General features: G+C 41.7%; 1 protein-coding gene across 1 annotated transcript; it reads left to right on the top strand.

Moving 5' to 3' along the window:
• The first annotated feature begins 1,193 nt into the window (after nucleotides 1-1,193).
• On the top strand, nucleotides 1,194-2,129 carry LOC101558949 (olfactory receptor 8G1-like). The gene has a single exon (XM_004604773.2). The coding sequence runs from the start codon at nucleotides 1,194-1,196 to the stop codon at nucleotides 2,127-2,129; it is 936 nt and encodes a 311-aa protein (XP_004604830.2).
• Nucleotides 2,130-23,477: the final 21,348 nt, after the last annotated feature.

Below are 23,477 nucleotides of genomic sequence, written 5' to 3'. Positions count from 1 at the left end.
CTGGTGCTCTAGTACTAAGTCCTCAATAGTTGGAAAGTATTACTTCTAACTATACTTCCTACCATGACTATTACAATCTAAGTAAATAGAAGGGTAGAAGGAAAAGGTTTCAGTATTTATGATATTCAGTGGCTAGACATGTTCTTGGCTTTTCCATGATCTGGAATCTCATGAATTAGCTCCAGTGAGACTCTTTATTACCATTACTATCTTTGACCCCATGCCTGGCTGTCTTCAACCGGGGCCCCTCAGAGTGTGGCAGGTTGAGTTTTCCTCCCCACACCAGCAGAACCCCAGCAGCTGAAGACCTCTGGAACCCAGCCACAGCCATGCTGTCTTACACATGAAGGAACTGGCAGAGAAACCCAGGTGTGCGGGATCTGGGGCTGGGATCTCCAAGCCTGCTCGGATTGGGACTGGGCCTCCTCCCCACCCCAGACCCCCCATTTTCCAGTAGCCACACCCACAAACTGCCAATCAACAACCAAAATCCAGAGACTATAAAACCAAGCTCCTGGAAGTGTGTGGGCGCATTTGCATCTGCAAAACATCTTATAGCTTAGTTCTCCTTCTCAGAGAACATGGCAAGCTACCGAGAGTTTCCTGCCCTCATGGAAGAGCCTGGCAAGCTCCCCATGGCATATTCATATGCCAAAAACAGTAACAATGATGGGTCTCATTCCCCTGACCCTGACAGAGCCTCTAATGTGGCACCATTGGGAAAGACGAGTAAAAAGAGGCTGCTAAAATCTCAGGGCTAGGACGAATGGAGACGTTACTAGGCCTGCTCCAGCAAATCAATAATCAATGGAATGACAATGACAGTGATACAATGATCTATGCCCTATTTAAATTACAAAAGCTTCCTAGAATAAATTGACAAGGAGCTTGATTTGTTCTTAGATTCACAGAAGCCACCTATGCATTGTGTGCAGAATGCATGTAGATCCCCAACTTACAGAACTGTGGGAATGTCTGCTGACTCAGCTACTGTGAAAACTGCTTGTAAATTTCTTCCAAATTTTAACATACATGTACTACTTAATATAATAATATTTCCCAGTGTATAGCTATAGATCAAGATATACCTGAGCATAAATCGCAATTATGTGGTGCCCTACTCTGAAGAGACAATGACGGTGAGGTATCAACAACCATTATTTTCTCTCTTCCCTCAGAAATACCCAGAGAAAATGCCTACAGGAAATGATTCCATGATCACTAAGTTCATCCTCGCGGGGCTGACAGACCAGCCAGAGCTCCAACTACCACTCCTCCTCCTCTTCCTCGGAATCTATGTGGTCACTGCAGTGGGGAACCTGGGCATGATCATCCTCATAAGCCTCAGTTCTAACCTCCACACCCCCATGTACTATTTCCTCAGCAGCTTGTCCTTCATTGACCTCTGCCATTCCACGGTCATCACCCCAAAAATGCTGGTGAATTTTGTGGCTGAGAAGAACATCATCTCCTATCCCGAGTGCATAACTCAGCTCTATTTCTTCCTTGTCTTTGCTATCTCAGAGTGTTACATGCTAGCTGCCATGGCATATGACCGCTATGTTGCCATCTGTAGCCCCTTGCTCTATAATGTCATCATGTCCTACCAGGCATGTTTCTCCCTGATACTGGGCGTGTATACCATAGGTGTGGTGTGTGCCTTTGTTCATACAGGCTGCCTGCTGAGAATTCATTTCTGTAAATTTGATGTGATCAATAATTACTTCTGTGATCTTATTTCTCTTCTTAGGCTCTCTTGCTCTAGCACCTATGTCAATGAACTACTCATTCTAATCTTTAGTGCAATTAATATTCTTGCCCCAAGCCTGACCATCCTTGCATCCTATGTGTTCATCATTGCCACCATCCTCCGCATTCGCTCCACAGAGGGCAGGTCCAAAGCCTTCAGCACCTGCAGCTCCCACGTGATGGCAGTTACAATCTTCTATGGCTCTGCAGCCTTCATGTACCTGCAGCCGTCATCCAATAGCTCCACTGACCAAGGCAAAGTGTCCTCTGTGTTTTATACTATCGTCGTGCCCATGCTGAACCCCCTAATCTATAGCCTAAGGAACAAGGATGTCAATGTTGCTCTGAAGAAAATTAAAGAGAAAAGAATAGTCTTGTGAACAAAAATAGTAGAAGTCTTTCTTATTAGCTCAAAGTCACTGGCTAATATAGCTGCTTGAAATGCTATATATATATATATATATATAATTATAGCCATCTATCAACATTTTTCCTAATTTCATAGTTTATTATTATTTCTTATTTTATTGGCCTTTTATTGCTGTTTTCTCTTTCTCATTCCTTTAGTAAGGATCTCTGAAATTAAAAGAAATGCTAAGGATACCCTGGATGTATTGATCCACTAATGGCATTGTCACCTTGCCACTTTTCTTCCATGCACTTTGTAAAACCCTCAATCATAATGCATGTACCATCTTCCATCAATGTGACCAATCTTTTATCAGTCCCATCAAAAAGACCAAAAATCAACCAAATGATGTTATTTTTTAGCTCTTTCACATGGTCTGTATGGAAAAGTCTTATTCCCATCATATCTTACAGAAAACCTTTGAGCTATTTCTTCTTCTTTAATAAACCAAGTCAGACCTCAAAAATCTGTGTTGCAAACCCACAAACACATTGTGATGCTCAATTCAATCTCCCCTGCTTTGACATTATTCTCGTTTGTAACTGAATACTGTCCAGATCCACCCTGACTGCAGCCTTCATCATGGTTAGTCATTGCCATATCCCAGCTAATACAATTTCAATTCCCAAGCAGTCTCTTGGTAATTATCCTGATGTTTACTTCCCCCCTAAGATATGTACACATGAAAAAGTGGTACATGTTCAGCAGTCTACACCTATTAATCTCTTTAAGTACTATTTAGAACTCTCGCATAACAATAATATCCTCAGTTGCAATATTGGTCCTGAGATCTTTCAATGGATGACTTAGCAGATGCTTGATAAACTGTGAGCACCTCCTTCTCAAATCATTAAATATTGTCAACAACCAAAAAGTCTCTGAAGCACTTCTTATTTATTCTTGAATGCAAGAATACAGTTCTAGAGACCAGGAGTAACCCCCTGAGCACAGAGCTAGGAGGAAGCCCTGGGCACCTCCCACCCCCACGTGAGGCCCCGCCTGCCTAAAGATTCTCTAGTATTTGTTAATAAAGAAACAGGTTTTAATTTCTAAACAAGGCATTAGAAATAGAAACATGCCTCAGTGGAGTTGCTCAGGCCAACTCCGAATACCTAACCTAGTTGCAGTATCAACTGCCCTCAAAAGCAGACAATTTTTTATAGAGGTCACACCCACAGCAGTGCTCAGGAAAGGGACAATAGCACACCAGAGTTACCCCGCCTACACCCAGAGGTGCTGGGAAACATGAGGCTGTGCGAGCAAATGCAGAACCCACGCACTACACACATACTTTACCACCAAAGCTATCCCCATGACCTCTAAAAAAGCAGAAATATATCCAATCTGGGATCTCTGCCCAGGTGTAGCTGGCATTTTCTGTAGGATTAAAACTTACCAGGCTGGCCTTCTTCCATGGAGAGGTTGGGAACTTTATTTCCTCACAGGAATGTCTGGATATTTATAATGTTAGGCTATAGAATACAGACAGGGCAGTTCAGCCAGTGAGAAACATGTACCAAAGTCAGACCCCATTATTTGCAGGCCTTTTATGCCAGCAATCAGATGATGCCCAACCCTACTCTAAGGAAAGATGACCAAAAAAATTTTATTTTGCCATTCCCTCTGTCTCACTCTTTCTGAGCCTTAAAATTTTCCATTGTTGGGGCTGAAGCGATAGCACAGTGGGTAGGGCATTTGCCTTGCATGCGACCAACCTAGGTTCGATTCCCAGCATCCCGTATGGTCCTCTGAGCACCACCAGGAGTAATTCCTGAGTGCAAAGCCAGGAGTAACACTTGTGCATTGCCGGGTGTGACCCATAAAGAAAAAAAAAATTTTTTTCCATTGCACACCTCTCTGCTCAATGGAGGGGGCTCTCCCTGTTCCACGGATCCTCCAGTCAAGGGAAATGGAGATCTAAATTGAATCAGGCAAACTCAGTTTGTTGCCAGAGGTGAACATGATGCAATACATCCTCCAGGCTACATCTCTTGGGGCTCCTCCTCTGTTTTATCATGGGCACTGGGGCTCAAGTACAATATGATCTTGAGAGATTTGCTTCCCTCTCTGGAGCTATAATAAAGTGGTCTAAATTATTCAGACAATAGTTAGAAAAAGACCATTCGAGGAGGAAGGTTGTCTGAGGGACTTTCAAAACCAGAGGAGGAAACCGGGAGGGCTTTGAGCCCTGATGGAGAGAGAGAGAGAGAGAGAGAGAGAGAGAGAGAGAGAGAGAGAGAGAGAGAGAGAGAGAGAGAGAGAGAGAGAAGACCTGCACTTTGTTCCCAGCCCTCTGAATAGCAGAGTCCACAGCGGTGACAACCCTGCAGTCAGAAGCTTTGGGTAGCACTTGCCTTTCATTATTTTATAGAAAAAATTTGAACTCTGGATTTCAAAGTCCTTTTTTTTTAATATGGGGGCAGTTCAAAGCATCAGGTGAGCACAAGTTCACAGGATAAAAATAAAGAAACACAAGAATAACTCCTTGAAATGATTATTCCTCCTGACTGGAAGTGAAAAATCAGAATTAGTAACAATCCAGTAGAGTGTTTCATGGAATTTTGCGGTGGCCCAGCTCAAATACGCAAGAGATGTGGGTAACTGGGTCTGATTGCTCTGTTTTATTTATTTATTTACTTCCTTATTTTAATGAATCACTGTGAGATACAGTTACAGACTTACAAACTTTCATGATTGTGTTTCAGTCAAACAATGTTCGAATACCCATCCCTCCACCAGTGCCCATTATCCATCACCAATGTTCCCAGTATCCCTTCCCCAACCCCTACCCCTTCCCACCCCCTGCCTCCATGGCAGGCACATTCCCTCTTACTCTCTCTCTCCTTATAGTTTACTAGAAGACTGTTATTTGTTCAATTCAACCTTAAACACTGATGTTCCTTCTAGATACCTACATAGCCCGTGAATGTTGGCATGACTGAAATGGAGATTCTACTGCAAAGACAGGCCTGTAATACATACTGAGCCCGAAGCCTTAAGGTCAGGATTGGAGTCCATTGCCTAAGCAAATCAACTTGAAAGGAATGTGGGTCCCATTTCAAACAATCTCTCATTATTTGGGGGCATACGTTTGGTTAACATTGGTCTGTCTCCCCTCAGAGCTACATCCAACCTAATCCTGAGAAATGTCTGAGGAACTGAAGGGAGAGACGGGGGGAACAAGTGCGTAGATGGCTGCTGTGTGTGCTCCAGCCACTTTCTTGTGGGAACAACAAATCTCACACTCCACACCTGCACACACTGTGCTCCCAGGAGCCAGACACCATATTGTGGTTCATCTTGCTACACCGGTGTGAAATTCTTCCTGCACCTTATGGATAATGTAAGTGTTCAGCTATTTTTTCTTTCACTTCTCTACCTTTTGCCCTTGATGATGCCCTGAACCACTAAGGCCCAATCGTCAGCAACTCAGAGTTCCAGAGCTCAGAGACCTCTCTTTCCTAGAAATCAAAGAGGCTCACTGGATTGTCTGAGGGATTTTGCTTGGAAAGGCAAATTAATCATGCTACTTGGTCACAGGGAAGGACCAGAGAACCCTACGGCTCTTCGTTGGGCACAGGAGAAGGGATTTCAGGTTGAGGTTAAGATGAGACATCTTTAAGGACAAAATGCAAAAGGGAGTGGCCAAGAGTCTGTTCCGGAGAGAACATTGCACTACAATGCTTGTTTCCACAGCAGGGTGAGATTGCAGAGTACTCATTCACTTCTCAGCTTCCTTCTGCTTTCCTTCTTAGCCTCCTGCTCAGATTAGAGTCTAGATCTTTTCATCTTTTTAGTTTGTCCCTCAAATGTACCCTACAAAGTAGAGTTCAGTGATAATTTCTTTAATACATTCCACACATGACGAATTTAAAGGTGTGCCCTTCTGTTACTATGTGTTCTAGTTCACATTTCCAGAAATACAAGTACCCTCCCTTCCATTCCCACATTTGTCTCTTTCCCTCTCCATCATTTTCTCTTTCTCTCTCCTCTACTATAGGATTCTCTTTCCAGAAAGCGGTGTTTTTCCCAGGATACTAGTGACATCATTTAGAATTGAGACTACCCTTGGATAGTCTATTTTTAATTAATTTTTTAAAATTGAATCACAGTGAGATACACAGTTACAAAGTTGTTCATGATTGGGTTCCAGTCATATAATGTTCTGACCCTTGGATGGTCTATGACAGAGTTTCTGCATCCAAAGAAACTGTAGGATAACATAGCCTCAGGTAGTTTAGGTTTATTGGGTTACTCCCATTACAGTGCTCCCAGTCCTCTTTGTTTATTTGTAGCTTCTTTCTTAGTGTTCTTTTGACTTGTAAATATTGTTTTTCTCTTCTCCTTGAGTCCTTTGCATAGTTTATTCAGAGCAATGTCCTTTTTGTATGGACACAGGAAGACTTAGCAAATGCTATGCTTTTGTAACCTGGGAGTCATTTGACTCTATATATTTTCCTCCTGGGTATCTGTTCTCTTGACCTAAGCCTCAGCTGCGCGTACTTCCTAGCACCCCCAAAGCAGGATCCCGACGAGGGACGAGACGGACCCAGGGCAAGCTGTGAGTTGTGTGCTACCCTGGCATCGAGATGGGCCTGGCCAAAGTGCCTAATGCTTAACTATAAGTTAAGAGCTTGATCATGGACAAATGTTGTCATGATCCAAACAGTGATAACTAGATTTGGACCCTGTTAGGGTGAGGAATGATTAATCTGGCCTGAGTGCTGTGGTCTGAGTCTGTGGCAAGATGTTGCCAGGAGAGCTGCCTTGCAAGCCTCAATGAATGTCTTGCTATGACCATACAAAAATAACTAGTATTAAGATGTTAATAAGTGTTTGGACTAAGAAAAAAACCTTAAGAGTCAGGAAGGGCTTTCTTATGTTGATTTTGCTACCTGGCTGGGTGTAGCCTAGAGGGCAAGGTGGGAGAGAGAAGTAGGAGGAGAGAAGCGAGAAAGGCTGGAGTAGATCAGTAGATCGAGAGAGAGAGGCCGGAGCTGGCAGTGCGGGAGATGAGAAAGATGGAAGATTGAATAAACAGTAACTAATTAGCAACCAGCTTGGTCCTCGTTCTTCCTTCACTTGTCCTTGACCACCGGCCATCCTAATCCAGTCCACACACTGTGGTTCCAGAGCACCAAACACGGGTGGTGAGAGAGAGCTGCCCGGAGAGCCCGCGAGTGCATGCGCCCCTCGGCATGCCTTAGTTTTTTACAGAAACCACTACAGTTTTGTCTTATGACCCTTACCTAGTTCAGAAGCATTTTTTAAAAGGGAAAAAGCAGAAAAGTAATATTTTGAGATTTTTCTACTCCAAGTCTTGTCTCTTTATAGTATTTCATTTTCTTTTTGCTTTTAGGAAGTCATAGATAAGTGAATTCTGTAGTTTGTCTAGGGCTTTTAATTTTATGTCTTTGAATCCAGGGCCTCATACAGGCAAAGACACTCTACCCCTGAGCTATATACTGAGTCCCCGGAGATTTGAATTGTAATCCACGGGAAAGCTAGACTTCAGTGACCAACTCTATTGTCCAAAACACAAATTTCGACTGTAGTCAAGAATTTCCATGGTTTTTTATGTCCCTATATAGCTATGCTCCCATTTATGGTGGCTGATTATTGACTACTGAGGTAGAAAATCGATACATCCATCAGAAGACATTTTGGCCTGACATCATTTTCACACTCTGAGGACGTACTCCTTTTCTGAATTCAACATTCTGACTTAGATGAGGAATCTTCTGAATAATGTAGATGACTCACAAGTGTTAGCATAGTTTCCAATAGTGCATACTGTAGCATAAACATATTATACATTATTTTATCATTTATATGTAATGCAAAATTTAGCAAACTTCTGGACTATTATAAATCTTCTTATTTTCCCTCCATGTGGCCATCCTCATTGGAGCTCAATAAAATCTAAGAGTGAAACATTATTATACACATACAAATGAATAATGTTGAATTTAGGTTGGGCCACATCAGTACGGATTTGTGTGTCAGTCAAATAAGGAAAATTTTGGTATAAATTGTTAATGGTACAAGAAGGGGAGAGATAGTATATAATAAGACCTAGAGCCCTATTTTCTTCATGAGAGATGGACCTAAGGAAGCAGGAGATGTAACAGACTGTTGATAATCACTGCCAGGTATCAAGGACTTTGTAAAAGTCATTCAGCTCCAAGAAAATTAGAGGACTAAGGACTAAGTCAGATTGATGTCAGATCAGATAACATGAGTCAGATAACTTTTGGTTGATGATAGAGCTGAGATTTGCTCCCCAGTTTGCCTTGTTCCAAAGAATGGCTTCTACTGGGATGGGAACCAAGTGTGATGGTTCACTGCATGTGAGATGACACAACAGGAGCGAGGTGAGCGTTCTAGGCTCATCCCCAAATAACAGGGGCCAGTCCTGTGCCCATTGGCACCTTTTAAGTAAGATTCAGGAAAAGGGCCTCATTTCTTAAACGGCTGGGCAACTGTTTTGAAGTAACTTCTGTCACTATCTCCATTGTTCCGAGTCCTCTTTAAGTGCATCTCTGAGCACAAGACGTTGTGATTAATTAATCTCTCAGGTTCTCCCCCGTTCACATGTCAGGTAGGGAAGTGATCTCCCAGGTCTTATTACATCTGACGATTTTACCTCTTCCTGTCTGTATCCCTCTTGAGAGTTTGCAATGGCAAAAAGGATTGATCACCCTGGGAATTAGGTGGAGCAACTGGGAATCTTTGTGAAAATGTATGGTGTTGAATTCTCTCGGTGAGAATTTTAAGGAGAAAGTTGTGCATCAGTGTAACACACACACACACACACACATTTAACTCCATGTATAATTATCCCATTAACACTCTGGTATCAACGGCACCTCCAAGAAGAAACAAATTAGTCACGACGTTTTAAAGAGGAAGGGAGATGCTGTTGTTTCCATTCTCTCATGTGTGGAGTTTCAAATACCCTTTACTGATCGACTAGATGCTACAATGAAAAGCAATTTTGTTTATGCTAGGACTCTACATAGTTGCTGAATGTGTCCTCTCCCTGGTCAAGAAGGCTCAAAGGACTCTATGCCCCCCACCCCCCATGACTGCTCCCATTCTCTCTACTCCTCTCTGCTCAGCACATAATGCAGAACAGAATGAACAATGAAGACAGTTAACCTGAGCACCAAAAACAGCGTGTGATGCCTGAGCCTCGGAATGAATTTCAAGAGAAAATACAACAGTCTGTATTGTCCCAGTTGCACAGTCCCTTCACCTTAACGTTCTCTTGACACTGGTGCTTCTGTCCTCCAATACTGTAGCACAGGCTTTGTTCGGTGCATATCAATATTCTAAAACACACAATCCCAGAATGCACTGTGTTCAGGGGTCTAAAGGCACATAGAAATCTCTTAATACAGTCACCTCTGGCGCCGTCCTGACCCCCGCCTCTTCCCCCAGGTAATCAATTGGGATTTCCCTCCAGTGACCCTCCCCACCCTGCCCAACGAAGAAGAGCTCTCCTATCGCCCCCCACCCCCAGCCTGGGTCTGGGGTTCTGACGATCCCCAGCCCCGCCTCCCTGCTCTCAGTCACCTCTTGGCTCCATCCTGACTCCCGCCTCTTCCCAAGGTTGTTGGGGGCGTGTCCTCACCTTAGGGGGTGTGGTCTCAAAGGGAGCGGTGGCCTCCTTCTGGTGGCCGCAGTTATTTTTAGCATTCCATACATCATGCTTTGATCACTATCGGTATAACCTATTCCTCTGAAGAATACCCCAGTCAACTTAATCACTATATGCTAATAATCAACTAGCCTAGCCTAGCCTAATTTCACAAAAACTCTCAGTGAACACATCAAGCTGCACAAAAAGTCCTTTGTAAAGAGAACATAGCCCCACGTCTTCAACTGAGGCTCCTCACAAGCTGAGGAAGTGCGCCTGACAGTAAAGCCCATAACAACATGAAGAAACAGTGAAAATCCCCACCACCAGGAGAGATAGAAGAGAGGATCTCAGAACCTCAACAGGGACTTCCCAGAAATACAACCTCCTCTCAGATAAAGGATTCAGAGAGGAAAACGTAAAGATGGTTGATGAAATTAAAGTAACTATGGAACGAACATCCGATAAATTAAGGGAGGATATGGATACAGCTTTAGAATGGTCCACAAAGATAATCCAGGAAGAAATGAGAGCAGAAATTTCAAAGCTATGAACAAAAGTGACACAATTAAAAGAATCAGTAGATGAAATAAAAAAACTCAGTAGGAGCCCTCAATAGTAGAATGACTACAGCCGAAGACAGAATCAGTGAGCTTGAAGATGAGCTGCAGAAAGCATATAGGCAACAACAAATAATGGCAAAAGACCTCAAAATGGCTCTAGAATGAATTAGAGTCTTAGGGGATGATCTCAAGAGAAACAACATAAGAATCATTGGAGTACCAGAAGCACAGAGAACCAATCCCAAAGAAAAAAAAACACAATTAAAGACATCATTGCTAAGAAATCCCCAGAGCTAGAGAATGCAGGCATCCAGATCCAAGGAGTCGGAAGGGTGCCAGCTAAAAGGGACCCAAATAAAAAATCCCCAAGGCATATCATAGTCAGAATGATGGATGCTGTGAATAGAGACACAATACTGTAAGCAGCAAGATCAAAGAAGGAAATCACATACAAAGGATCACCCCTTAGATTCACAACCGACCTATCAGAGGAAACCTTCCAAGCCCGAAGACAATGGTGGGATATAGTGAAAAAACATAATGAAATGAACACCTCACCAAGAATACTTTACCTGGATAAACTCTCAGTTAAACTTGAAGGAATCATACACTATTTCACGGAGAAACAACAGCACAGAAACTTCATAGACTCAAGACCAAACTTAAAAGAAAGACTAAAAGGGCTATTATAAGACAAGGAAAAACCCTACAAGAACAACAAACCCTACAGAAAGATTGCACAAAATCCCATGACAATAATTTCTCTCAAATTTAATGGTTTAAATGCACCAATCAAGAGGCACAGAGTGGCAAAATGGATTCGGAAACTAAACCTAGCTTTCTGTTGCCTACAAGAAACACATCTGAATAGCCAGAACAAACACAGACTCAAAGTCAAAGGATGGAAAACAATCCTGCAAGCAAACAACTCCCTCAAAAAAGCTGGGGTGGCCATACTAGTTTCTGACAACATAGATTTTAGGTTGAAAAAGATCAGAAGAGACAGCGAAGGCCATTTTCTATACATCAAGGGATATGTACAACAGGAAGAAATCACACTCTTAAACATATAGGCATCTAATGAACGACCAGCAAAATACTTAAAAGAACTCCTAACAGAATTTAAGGGGGACATAACCAGCACCACGATAGTAGTTGGAGACTTCAACACTGCCTTATCACCTCTGGACAGGTCGACAAGAACAATATGCAGCAATGAAACAATGGTTCTGAAGGAAGAAAAGGAGGAGACAGGGCTAATAGACCTATACAGGGCCTATACACCCCCCAAAATAAAGAATACACATTATATCCCAGCGCACATGGAACGTTTTCCAAAATAGACCACGTTCTGGGCCACAAATTATACCTTAACAGAATCAGGAAGATAGAAATTGTATCAACTATCTTTTCAGACCATGATGCACTGAAGATGGAAGTTAATCACACACAGATGCGGAGAGCCAAATCAAACACCTGGAAAATGAACAACTCACTGTTGAACAATGAGTGGGTCACGAAGGAAATCAAGGAAGAAATCGAAAAATACCTCAAAACAAATGAGAATGAAGACACAAGCTACCAGAACCTATGGGATGCAGCTAAAGCTGTGTTAAGGGGAAAATTTATAGCTCTGCAAGCTTTCCTCAGAAAGGAAGAAGGGGCCTATATAGATAGCTTGACCTCGCAGCTCAAGATCTTAGAAGAGGACCAGCAAAAAGAACCCAAACCAGATCAAAGGAAAGAAATAATAAAACTTGGAGTAGAAAATAATGACATGGAAACCCGAAAAACAATCTGAAAGATCAATGAAACAAAGAGCTGGTTCTTCGAGAAAGTAAGTAACATTGATAAACCACTAGCAAGACTCACAAAGAAAGAGAGAGAGAACCCTAATAAACCAAATCAGAAATGAAAAGGGGGACATCACAACAGAAACCGAGGAGATTCAAAAGATCATCAGAGACTACTTTGAAAGTCTGTATGCCACAAAACAGAGAACCTAAAAGAAATGGACAAATTCCTTGATTCCTACAATCTCCCAAGACTGAACCAAGAAGACTTGAAGTACCTGAATAGGCCCATAAATATCAAGGAAATCAAAACAGTAATCAAAAGTCTCCCCAAAAACAAAAGCCCAGGTCCAGACGGATTCACTTGTGAATTCTTCCAAACATTTAAAAAAGACTTGTTGCCAGTTCTCCTCAAACTTTTCCAGGAAATTGAAAAGACAGGAACCCTCCCGAACAGTTTTTATGAGGCACATATCTCCCTAATACCAAAAGCAAACAAAGACACCACTAACAAAGAAAACTATAGACCAATATCCCTGATGAACACAGATGCGAAGACCCTCAACAAAATACTAGCAAATAGAATCCAACAACTCATCAAAAAGATCATACGCCATGTGGGCTGGAGCGATAGCACAGGGGGGGATGGCGTTTGCCTTGCACGCGGCCGACCCGGGTTCGATCCTCGGCATCCCATATGGTCCCCCAAGCACCGCCAGGAGTAATTCCTGAGTGCAGAGCCAGGAGTAACCCCTGAGCATCGCTGGGTGTGACCCAAAAAGCAAAAAAAAAAAAAATCATACGCCATGATCAAGTGGGATTCATCCCGGGGATGCAAGGATGGTTTAACATTCGAAAATAAATCAACATAATCCATCATATCAACAAAAGTAAAGATAAAAACCATATGATCAGATCAATAGATGCATAGAAAGCATTTGACAAGATCCAACATCCATTGATGATGAAAATTCTCACCAAAATGGGTTTTAGCGGAACTTTCCTTAAGATAGTCAAAGCCATCTACCACGAACTTATAGCAAGCATTATCATCAATGGGAAAAAACTAAGGGCCTTCTCCCTAAGATCAGGGACAAGACAAGGATGCCAACTCTCACCACTCCTCTTCAATATAGTGCTGGAAGTACTAGGAATAGCCATTAGGCAAGAAAAAGATACTAAGGGCATTCAGATAGGAAAGGAAGAAGTCAAACTTCTTCCTTCAGTGATGATATCAAAATAGTGACAATATCAAAAGATATCATCACTATTCGCAGACAATAGGCTACTATATCTAGACAAGCCTAAAACCTCTACTAAGAAACTCTTAGAAACAATTGACCTGTACAGTAAAGATGCAGGCTATAAAATCAATACCCAAAAACCATGGCCTTCCTATATGCAAACAATGAGACAGAGGAAAGGGACATGAAAAAAAGCAATCCCGTTCACAATCGTGCCCCAGAAAATCAAATACCTTAAAATCAGATTACCTAAAGAAGTAAAGGACCTCTACAAAAAAAAACTATAAAACTCTACTTCATGAAATAAAAGAGGACATGAGGAAATGGAAACATATCCCCTGCTCATGGATAGGGAGAATAAACATTGTCAAAATGGCAATACTCCCCAAAACACTATACAGATTTAACATGATCCCTATAAGGATACCCATGACATTCTTCAAAGAAATGGATCAAGCAATCCTGAAATTCATATAGAACAATAAATGCCCACAGATAGCTAAAACAATTCTTGGGAAAACTATGATGGGAGGCATCACCCTCCCCAACCTTAAACTTTACTACAAAGCAGTAACAATTAAAACAGCATGGTACTGGAACAAAGGCAGAGCCGCAGACCAATGGAACAGAGTGGAATATCCCTACACAAAAACCCAAATGTATGATCACTTAATAGTTGATAAGGGGACAAGAAATGTGAAGTGAAGCAAGGAAAGCCTCTTCAATAAATGGTGCTGGCATAACTGGACAACCACATGAAAAAGAATGGGCTTAGACCTTGACTTGACACCATGCACAAAAATCAGATCAAAATGGATTAAAGACCTAAACATCAGACCACAATCCATAAGGTACATTGAAGACAAAGTCGGCAAAACTCTTCACGATATTGAAGCTAAAGGTATCTTCAAAGATCACACGGAACTAAGCAATCAAGTAGACACAGAGATAAACAAATGGGACTATATTAAACTAAGAAACTTCTGCACCGCAAAAGACACAGTGACCAAAATAGAAAGGCAATCTACAGAATGGGAAAGGATATTCACCCAATACCCATCTAATAAAGGGTTGATATCAAGGGTATATAAAGCACTGGTTGAACTCTACAAGAAGAAAACATCCAACCCCATCAGAAAATGGGGCGAAGAAATGAACAGAAATTTTCCAAGGAAGAGATATGAATGGCTAAAAGATACGTGAAAAAATGCTCTGTGTCACTAATCATCAGGGAGATGAAGATCAAAACAACCATGGATACCACCTCACACCAGAGAGACTAGCACACATCCAAAAGAAAAAAAGCAACCACTGTTGGAAAGGATGTGGGGAGAAAGGGACCCTCCTGCACTGCTGGTGGGAACGCCGACTGGCCCAGCCCCTTTGGAAAACAATATGGACCCTTCTCAAAAAATTAGAAATTGAGCTTCCATTTGATCCAGCAACACCACTTCTGGGAATATACCCTGGAGAAACAAAACAGTATAGTTGAAATGACATCTGCACTTGTATGTTCATCGCGGCACTGTTTGCAATAGCCAGAACCTGGAAAAAAACCGAGTGCCCAAGAACAGATGACTGGTTAAAGAAACTCTGGTACATCTATATAATGGAATACTATGCAGCCGTTAGAAAAGATGAAGTTATGAACTTTGCATATAAGTGGATCAACATGGAAAGAATCATGCAAGTGAAATGAGTCAGAAAGAGAGGGACAGACATAGAAAGATTGCACTCATCTGTGGAATATAAAATAATAGTGTAGGAGAATAATACCCAAGAATAGTAGTATATAATACCAGGAGGTTGACTCCATAGCTTGGAACTTGGCCTCACATGCTGGGGGAAAGTCATACCAAATGGAGAATAGAACACTAAGTAAATTGTGAGTGGAGATCCCACGTGGTAAGGGAAATGCGTGCTGAAAGTGGACTAGTGTCCGAACATGATGGCCACTCAATACCCCTATTGCAAACGACGACACCCAAAAGGAGAGAGAGAGAACAAATTGGAATGCCCTGCCACAGAGGCAGGGTGGGTAGGGGGGATGGGTTTGGGGGAGGGAGGGATACTGGGTTCATTGGTGGTGGAGAATGGACACTGGTGGAAAGATGGGTTCCCGAACACTGCATGAGGGAAAAACAAGCACGAAATGTTTGAATCTGTAACTGTACCATCACTGTGAGTCACTAATTAAAATAAAATAAAATAAAATATTAAAAAAATATATTTATAGAAGTTCTCTACTCTTACAACTATTGCTTATCACAACAAAATCACACACATCAAAACACACACATATCCATGTATTATAGCAGAATCAATGGCAAGCAGAACAATAGTTCTGAGGACACATCTGTTAAGTTTTCATTTTCAACAAAATACAATGAAATAAGTGGAAAATAAACTAGCTGTATTAAAGTGTTGATATGTTTATATTTTCTCAGAAAATTTGAGGTTTACAGAATTTAAATATCATGAGAAATGCCACTCTTTTTTGAAGGAGTTTTGAAGGAGTTACAGATACCGGGAGGATAATTAGCCTCTATAACAAGCAAAGAGAGATGAAGAAAAAAACGACATAATGCTCTTTCAGTTATCCTGATACTCAATTTTTAAAAGTAGCTACCTATTCTGCACAGTAGCACTGTTGTCCCATTGTTCATCGATTAGCTTGAGCAGGCACCACTAACGTCTCCATTGTGAGACTTGTTACTGTTTTTGGCATATTGAATATGCCACTGTAGCTTGCCAAACTCTGCCGTGTGGATGGGATACTCTCTGTAGCTTGCTGGGCTCTTCGACAGAAATAGAGGAATCGAACCTGGGTTGGCCGCGTGCAAGGCAAACACCCTACCCGCTGTGCTATCGCTGCAGCCCTGTGCTATCACTCCAGCCACTACCTATTCTAAATTAAGTAAATAAAATTCCTATTGTCTATTTTTTTAAAAAAATGATTACTTAATCTCCACCCATCTCCCTTTTCTTCCAGCAGCTTGGCAGTCACACCCACAAGCTGCCTCTGGAACCATATAATCTCATTAGCAGCCATGATCTAGAGACTCATCAATAAATCTCTCAGGAGAGAGGACAGAACAATATGCCATAGCCATGAAGCCAGACCCCACGCTGGGCTGTTTCATTCAGGGCAATCCTGAGGGGGATGGCTGAGACCCCACCCCACCCCAATGGAGCCAGCCCTGGTGGGAAAACCTCCAGAACTCAACAGCCACCATGCTCGCAGCCACTCTCCACAGGCTCAGACGAACCTTACTCATGAGTGAATCTACTCCTGGACATCTCGTACTTTACACCACCAGTATGCCAAGAGTAGTGCACCACATTTGATGGGGTTTAAAGTAAAAGGCAACTAATTTTAGGGGGAAACATATATATATATGTTTATATGTTTATATATATATAAGCAAACAAGGCTCAACCTTTAACAACGTGTTACTAATCTATTATAGTATTATAGAAGGGCTTAATGGCTCCTGGGTGAAATACAAGAAACTTCACACACTTTCATCTAAAAGACTTTTTTGGATCATTTTTAGTGGATTATTCATAATAAACAATACAAAATAAATTATTTTGGTTCTCCTTTGGGGGAAGGGTTTGGGGTTTGGGATGAAAACATTTGAAATATGGTGGTGAGAAGGTGTAATGGTGGTGGGATTGGTGTTTGAATATTAAATATAAACAAATATTGTGAACAACTTTATAAAAATTGTTTAAATTGCAAATAAAAATTACTTAGTATTTATTTTGTACTTCCTATTCAACTTAGTTCCCTGGGGAAAAAAATGATCACATGCCTAATACCATTATTAACTTAATCTCTCGATTCCCTAAATTCCTTAGAATGAAGTTCTGAGTATGGTTATTGACTTAGAAACATAAAAGAAACCTGGATTATGAGCCAGAGAGATAGTACAGGGGTTAAGGCACTTGCCCTGGTTCAATCTCCAGCACCCATTAGGACCCCTGAGCTCTGCCAGGAGTGATTCCTGAGTTCAGAGGAAGGAATAAGCCCTCAGCACGGCTAGGCATGGCCCAACCTCATACCAACAGCCCCACCAACATCACCACCACCAAAAGAAACCCTGAATCTAACATTTTCTGCAGAAAACCGTATCATTTGTAAAGCTGAATCTTACCAATTAAGCAGGACCAGGAAGAATGTTCAAAGCCAACTTGCCAACAGTGGTTGAAACAGACCCTATTTACAACTGCATCGTGGAAAAATACACATCTTTCCCATTTTAAACCATGCAACACAATGTCAGTCAAACGTTCACAAGTTTGCACAACCATCACAACTAGAACAGCAAAGGTTTTTTTGTCTATAAAGTTCCATGAGTAATTATTTTACATTGGATTCTTGTTAGTCAGTATCTGTTGCAATATCTGAATATGCACAGTTGTTCAGTGAAAATAATGCCCATGGGGATTGGAGAGAGCACAAGGGGCTGGGCATATACCTCATTATGCAAGAGGCTCAGGTTTGATTCCTGGCACCGGATGGTCCCCAGAGCTCTGCTGAAAGTGACCCCAAACATAGAGCTGAGAGTAGCCCTACCCCAAATGCTCTGGGTATGGCCTCAAAATTAACCAAAACAATGCATCTGGAGCAATTAAAGTAAAACAAGAAGGGTATACAAAAAATAAACCCACAAAAATAAAGGGAGTACCAGTGGAGCAAAGAACAAACGAGGCATGAGACACAGGAACAGAACAAGGAGACACACTCTAGATGCAAAAATATACACTTGAAATGCTGATCTTTCATTTTTCTTCTATTTAAATAAAGTATTTTCTAATGCCCCCTTTTTTGGTGCAACAGTTAAAAGTTGTTCAATTTCCAAATATTTGGGCATTTTTCTCAGTGCCTTTCCATTATTACTTCTTTTTTTATCTGCTTGTGTTCTGAGAGTGTATTTTATATCATTTAAGTTTAAATTTAAGTTTATGAAACTTATTTTCAGATGAGCCTCATGCATGAAGGAATGATGCACGAGGCAGAGGAACCCAGGTGTGTGGGACCCAGGGCTGAGATCTCCAAACCTGCTCGGATCGGGACTGGACCTCTTCCGCCCAGATCCCCCACTTTCCAGTAGTGAGGCGGTCACACCCAGAAACTGCCTACAGCGTCATGTAATCCCATCAACAGCCAACATCCAGAGACTATAAAACCAAGCTCCCTGAAGTGCACATGGCCTCGAGTGGCCATGCGACATCTTATAGCTTAGTTCTCCCTCTTGGAGACCTGGCAAGCTACCAAGAGTTTCCTGCCTGCATGGAAGAGCCTGGCAAGCTCTTCGTGGCGTATTCCTATGCCAAAATCAATAACAATGATGGGTCTCATTCCCCTGGCTGGTAGAGCCTCCAATGCGGCACCATTGGGAAGGATAATAAAGAGAAGCTTCTAAAATCTCAGGGCTAGAACAAATAGAGACGTTGCTGAGACCTCTTGAGAAAATCGATGATCAACGGGATGATGATGATGATGATGATGATGATGATGATGATGATGATGATTTTCACGGCCATGACTATAGTCCATCTCAGTGAGTATTCTATGTGCTTCTCAAAAGAATATATGTCTCAACTAGCATGTAAATTGCTGTACTGATTTCCATTAGATCAGGCTGATTTGATACTGCTTCCATCTGTTGTTAATTGATTTCTAGCTGCTGGCTCATCAACTGCTAAACTGTGCAGTACTGCAGTTCCAGTTGTAGTTGGGAATGTGCATACTTATCTTCTTTCTAACAAGTTTTATTTTAATAATTTGCTAGCAAATATACATTTATATTTTTATTCCCTGGATAACTGAGTCTTTTATCACTCCAGAATGCCCTTGAGATTCTGGTGATTGTGATTACAGATCTAAAACATCTGTAATCTAATACAGTCGCTCCAACTTTTCTACCTGAGCTCTCCCTTCTCAGATAGCTCTGTCTTTGACTCTTTTCCACCTCCTGTACACAGCATACAGTTGCATCTTACTTTATATCATTTGATACATCTTATCTTCCTAGTCACATACCTTAACCATTAGTTTCTCTTAAAACAGGATTGTAACTTCTACATCTTCCTGATCTAGCTGGACTCCTAGTGGATCTGCTCACTCCTGATGTCAACCTTTCTGCTTATCCCAGATTTATACCTCAGGCTCCTTTGCTATGTAGAGTCGGAGCCTGCAGGTCTGAGCTGCAGAAACACCAAATCTTCCAGTCCTGAGACCAAGTTAAATGATTAGAGATAATCCCAGAGCTCATCTGGAGGCTGCCTTGGGAATGCACAAGAGAAGAAGACTGTACCTTCTTAAATTTTCTCCATAATTCTCTAAGTGTGAGAACTTCACATATTTTGCCTCTCCCTCCTACATTTTCCCTCCCCTCTTTCTTTTTTTATTTTCTTCTGATACTTTCTATTGAAAATAATTTTACAATGAGCTGCTCACATCTACTTTAGAAAATCTTGAAAAGATCACACTTGAAGCTTTAGCAGAATTTTAAAGTTTAACTATTTTAACTCATTCTTCAAAACAATGGCCCTTAAGTACTGTTTCAGAGATCAAAAAACTTTTTAAGTGACGTATTCAGCATGAGTGGGCATTTTCCCAAGGATAAATGCATAAGTGCTTATCAGAAAAAAATAGTTTAAAAAATTTGGGCACCTCCTGATTCAGAATTCTTGCCGCTTAATTTCTAGTAGAGTATTTTCCATAGTCTGGATTTTGGGTACTTCCCTTCTCTTTGAGCTCTCTCATAACCTGCAAATGATTCAGTTGTGAAAAAGAAGGGACTAGAGAAAGAGTACTTGGGATAAGGGGCTTGTCTTGCATGTGACCAACCTGAGTTTGATTCCCAGAATTCCCAAGCACATCTCTGATCACATATCCAGGAGTAATCCCTGAGCAGGCTGGAGCAATAGCACAGTGGATAGGGAGTTTGCCTTGCATGCGGCCGACCTGGGTTCAATTACTCTGCCCTTCTCAGACAGCCCAGCAAGCTACCGAGAGTATCTCGCCCACACGGCAGAGCCTGGCAAGCTACCTGTGGCATACTCGATATGCCAAAAACAGTAACAAGTCTTACAATGGAGACGTTACTGGTGCCCACTTGAGCAAATCGATGAACAACAGGATGACTGTGACAGTGATGTGATAATCCCTGAGCACTGCCAGGTATGTCCCCTAAACCAAAAGGGAAGAGGAAATAATAAGGACTGTGAAGTTTCTATGTTCTCCAGTGAGAAGAATCAACTTTTTAGTCTAACTTCATGCAAGAGCAACATTCAGATCCTTGGGTGCTTGCAGTGCCCCTCACTACTGACCCAAACTTTTTTATTTATAGCCCATTTTCCTTGGCTAACAGAATTGATTATACTATAGATTTAACCAAAGAATCCCTATCTTAATAGGTGACATACCAAGTAGTGTATTTTGTCTTAGATGCCAGGACCTGTGGTTCCCTGTGTTCATAATATCTTCCCATGCCACTCGCAAGTTAAAAAACCTATTTCGTGTGCTTACTGGGAATCTTTGCTGGTAAGTCAGAGGCCAATTGTGGGGTCATTGATGCTCTACAACCAGACAAAACAGAAGAAGTGAGAGGCATACAATTTGGAATTAAGTTAAACTGATTCTGCGGGTTCTGTTGTCAGAGGAATAGTAACAAGTTTTAATGAAGACGTGGAGAAAGCACTGTGAGGCCCGGTGGTGGGTAGACAAATGTGTGCAGTTCCTATGGACAATGGTATAGATTATAAAATTAAAGGTGTGTTGGGGAGTGGGGGTAGGAGATTCTATCTGATTTAGCAAACTACTCTGAGGCATTTATATGAAAATGCTCATTTAAAAGATACTTGCATCCCTATGTTCATATCATAATTCACCCTTGCTAACCCATAAAATCAACCTAGATGTCCACTGGCAGATAACTGGGCGAAGCAGTGATGTTTTCCAGACTCAATGGAATACAACCCTGACATTTAGAAGATAAAAGTGTCCCTTTGGGGCAAGATGGATAGACCTGGAGGCAATTCTGCTGAGATGTCAGGAATAACAATCATTAAAGCAAAAGAGGGGCTGGAGCGATAGCACAGTGGATAGGGCGGTTGCCTTGCACACAGTCGACCCGGGTTCTATTTCCAGCATCCCATATGGTCCCCCAAGTACTGCCAGGAGTAATTCCTGAGTTCAGAGCCAGGAGTAACCCCTGAGCAATGCCAGGTGTGACCCAAAAATCAAAAAACAAAACAAAACAAAAAACAAACAAAATAAAACAATAAAAATGAACAGTTAAATAGGAAAAATTAAAAGTAGGTCTCCATAGTTTAGCATCCTTTCAGAATGCACAGCTCAACAAAATACTGAATTTCTACAGTTAGCATCAAACAATTAAAAAGTACATTTTAAAGTATTTTTTCACATTAATTTTCCCCTTATTTGGTAAGAGCGAGGTCCCCGTGCAGTGCTCAGGATCCTGTGAACCACAGTGCTGGGAGCAAACTTGGCTTTGAACTCTGACTTTGGCCTTTGAATTACCTCCTTTGCCCTAAGAGAATATATTCACGATGTAAAAATAAATTATTAAAAATATTGATTTAACAATATATGTGTAAATGTCCAGGCTAAAAGAACAGAGCTGATTTTAAAACTCGGTCTATAGGAGTCACAAGATGGAAGACCAGCTTCTGGACATCACAGCCCCAAGGGTGCAAATTAGGAGGAAACCAAGAGGGGACATGCAGTCCATCAGCCCCAGGCTCACTGAGCTCATGCAGGACCACCAGCTCCTGCATGACCCAGAAGGGTGAAAAGCAGGAGGGCTGCTCTCTGGTTTTGAAAGAGAGCACAGGGGCTGGAGCAATAATACAGCAGGTATGGCATTTGCCTTGCATGCACCTGACTTGGATTTGATCCCCAGCATCCCATATGGTCCCCCCTGAGCACCACCAGAGGTATTTTCTGACTGTAGAACCAGGATTAAGCCCTGAGCATTATCAGGTGTGACCCCCAAACAAACAAACAAACAATAAATGAATAAAAATAAAGAGAGTGAGGAACAGCAGGAACCGTCAAATGTTGCTAGTGGCCATGCAATTTATGTAAAACCATACTGGAATTTAAAATCAAGCTAAGCATATGCTCGTCTTTGCACAGCACAGAATATTCCTGGTATTTTTCTCAAGAGAAATTATGCATGTTGACCAAAAACAGCTTAATTCATTATAGGCAAAAAGTAGAAATGACCTAAATATCTACTAATTGGTGGATGAATAAACAAAATATGGTATATTTATTTCATAAAGCAGTGTATTATTGATATATGTAGTAGGAGCACTGTAGCACTGTCCTCCCATTGTTCATTGAATTGCTTGAGAGGGCAGCAGTAACGTCTCCATTGTTGTTACTGTTTTTGGCCTATCAAATACATCACAGGTAGTTTGCCAGGCCCTGCCATGTGGGTGGGATACTCTCGGTAGTATTATCTAAATTATATCTGTGGTATGTAAACATATCACTAATATAGTCTATAATCATGCAACATAACTGCCAGTGGTCTTGCATGAGCTCAGTGAGCCTGGGGCTGATGGACTGCTTCTCCCCTCTTGGTTTCCTCCTAATTCGCACCCTTGGGGCTGTGATGTCCAGAAGCTGGTCTTCCATCTTGTGGCTCCTATAGACCAAGTTTTGAAATCAGCCTTGTTGTTTTAGCTTGGACATTTACACATATACTTGCCAGAATTAGGAATATTATGGGTTTTTGCATTTGATGACAAATATGTGTGTGAAACCTTAGATCAAAACCGATTGAAGCTCATTATCACCTTAATGGGTATTGGACTCAGGTGAGTAACAAAATTACATCTCTGCTGTTGCTACTCTATTTGAAATTAATTTGAAGGATGCAATGAAAGCCTCTCCTGAACAGACCGTGTTTTCCCGCCAGTGGAAGGCAGTCAGCAGGCAGTGTCTGCCTCACTCACCCTCCTGGCGGGGCACACACAGAACACAACGCATGCAGACCCTTTCCCTGTCCACTCCTAGAGCTATTCTTTGAC

Source organism: Sorex araneus, chromosome 3 (assembly GCF_027595985.1).
Source record: "Sorex araneus isolate mSorAra2 chromosome 3, mSorAra2.pri, whole genome shotgun sequence".
Taxonomy (NCBI): Eukaryota; Metazoa; Chordata; class Mammalia; order Eulipotyphla; family Soricidae; genus Sorex; species Sorex araneus.
The sequence above is the reverse complement of the archived record's forward strand: the minus strand, read 5'-3'. Positions and strand labels throughout refer to the sequence as shown.

Excerpts from the sequence above, each read along its gene's own strand:
- LOC101558949 (XM_004604773.2), top strand. The coding sequence starts at position 1,194 with ATGCCTACAGGAAATGATTCCATGATCACTAAGTTCATCCTCGCGGGG.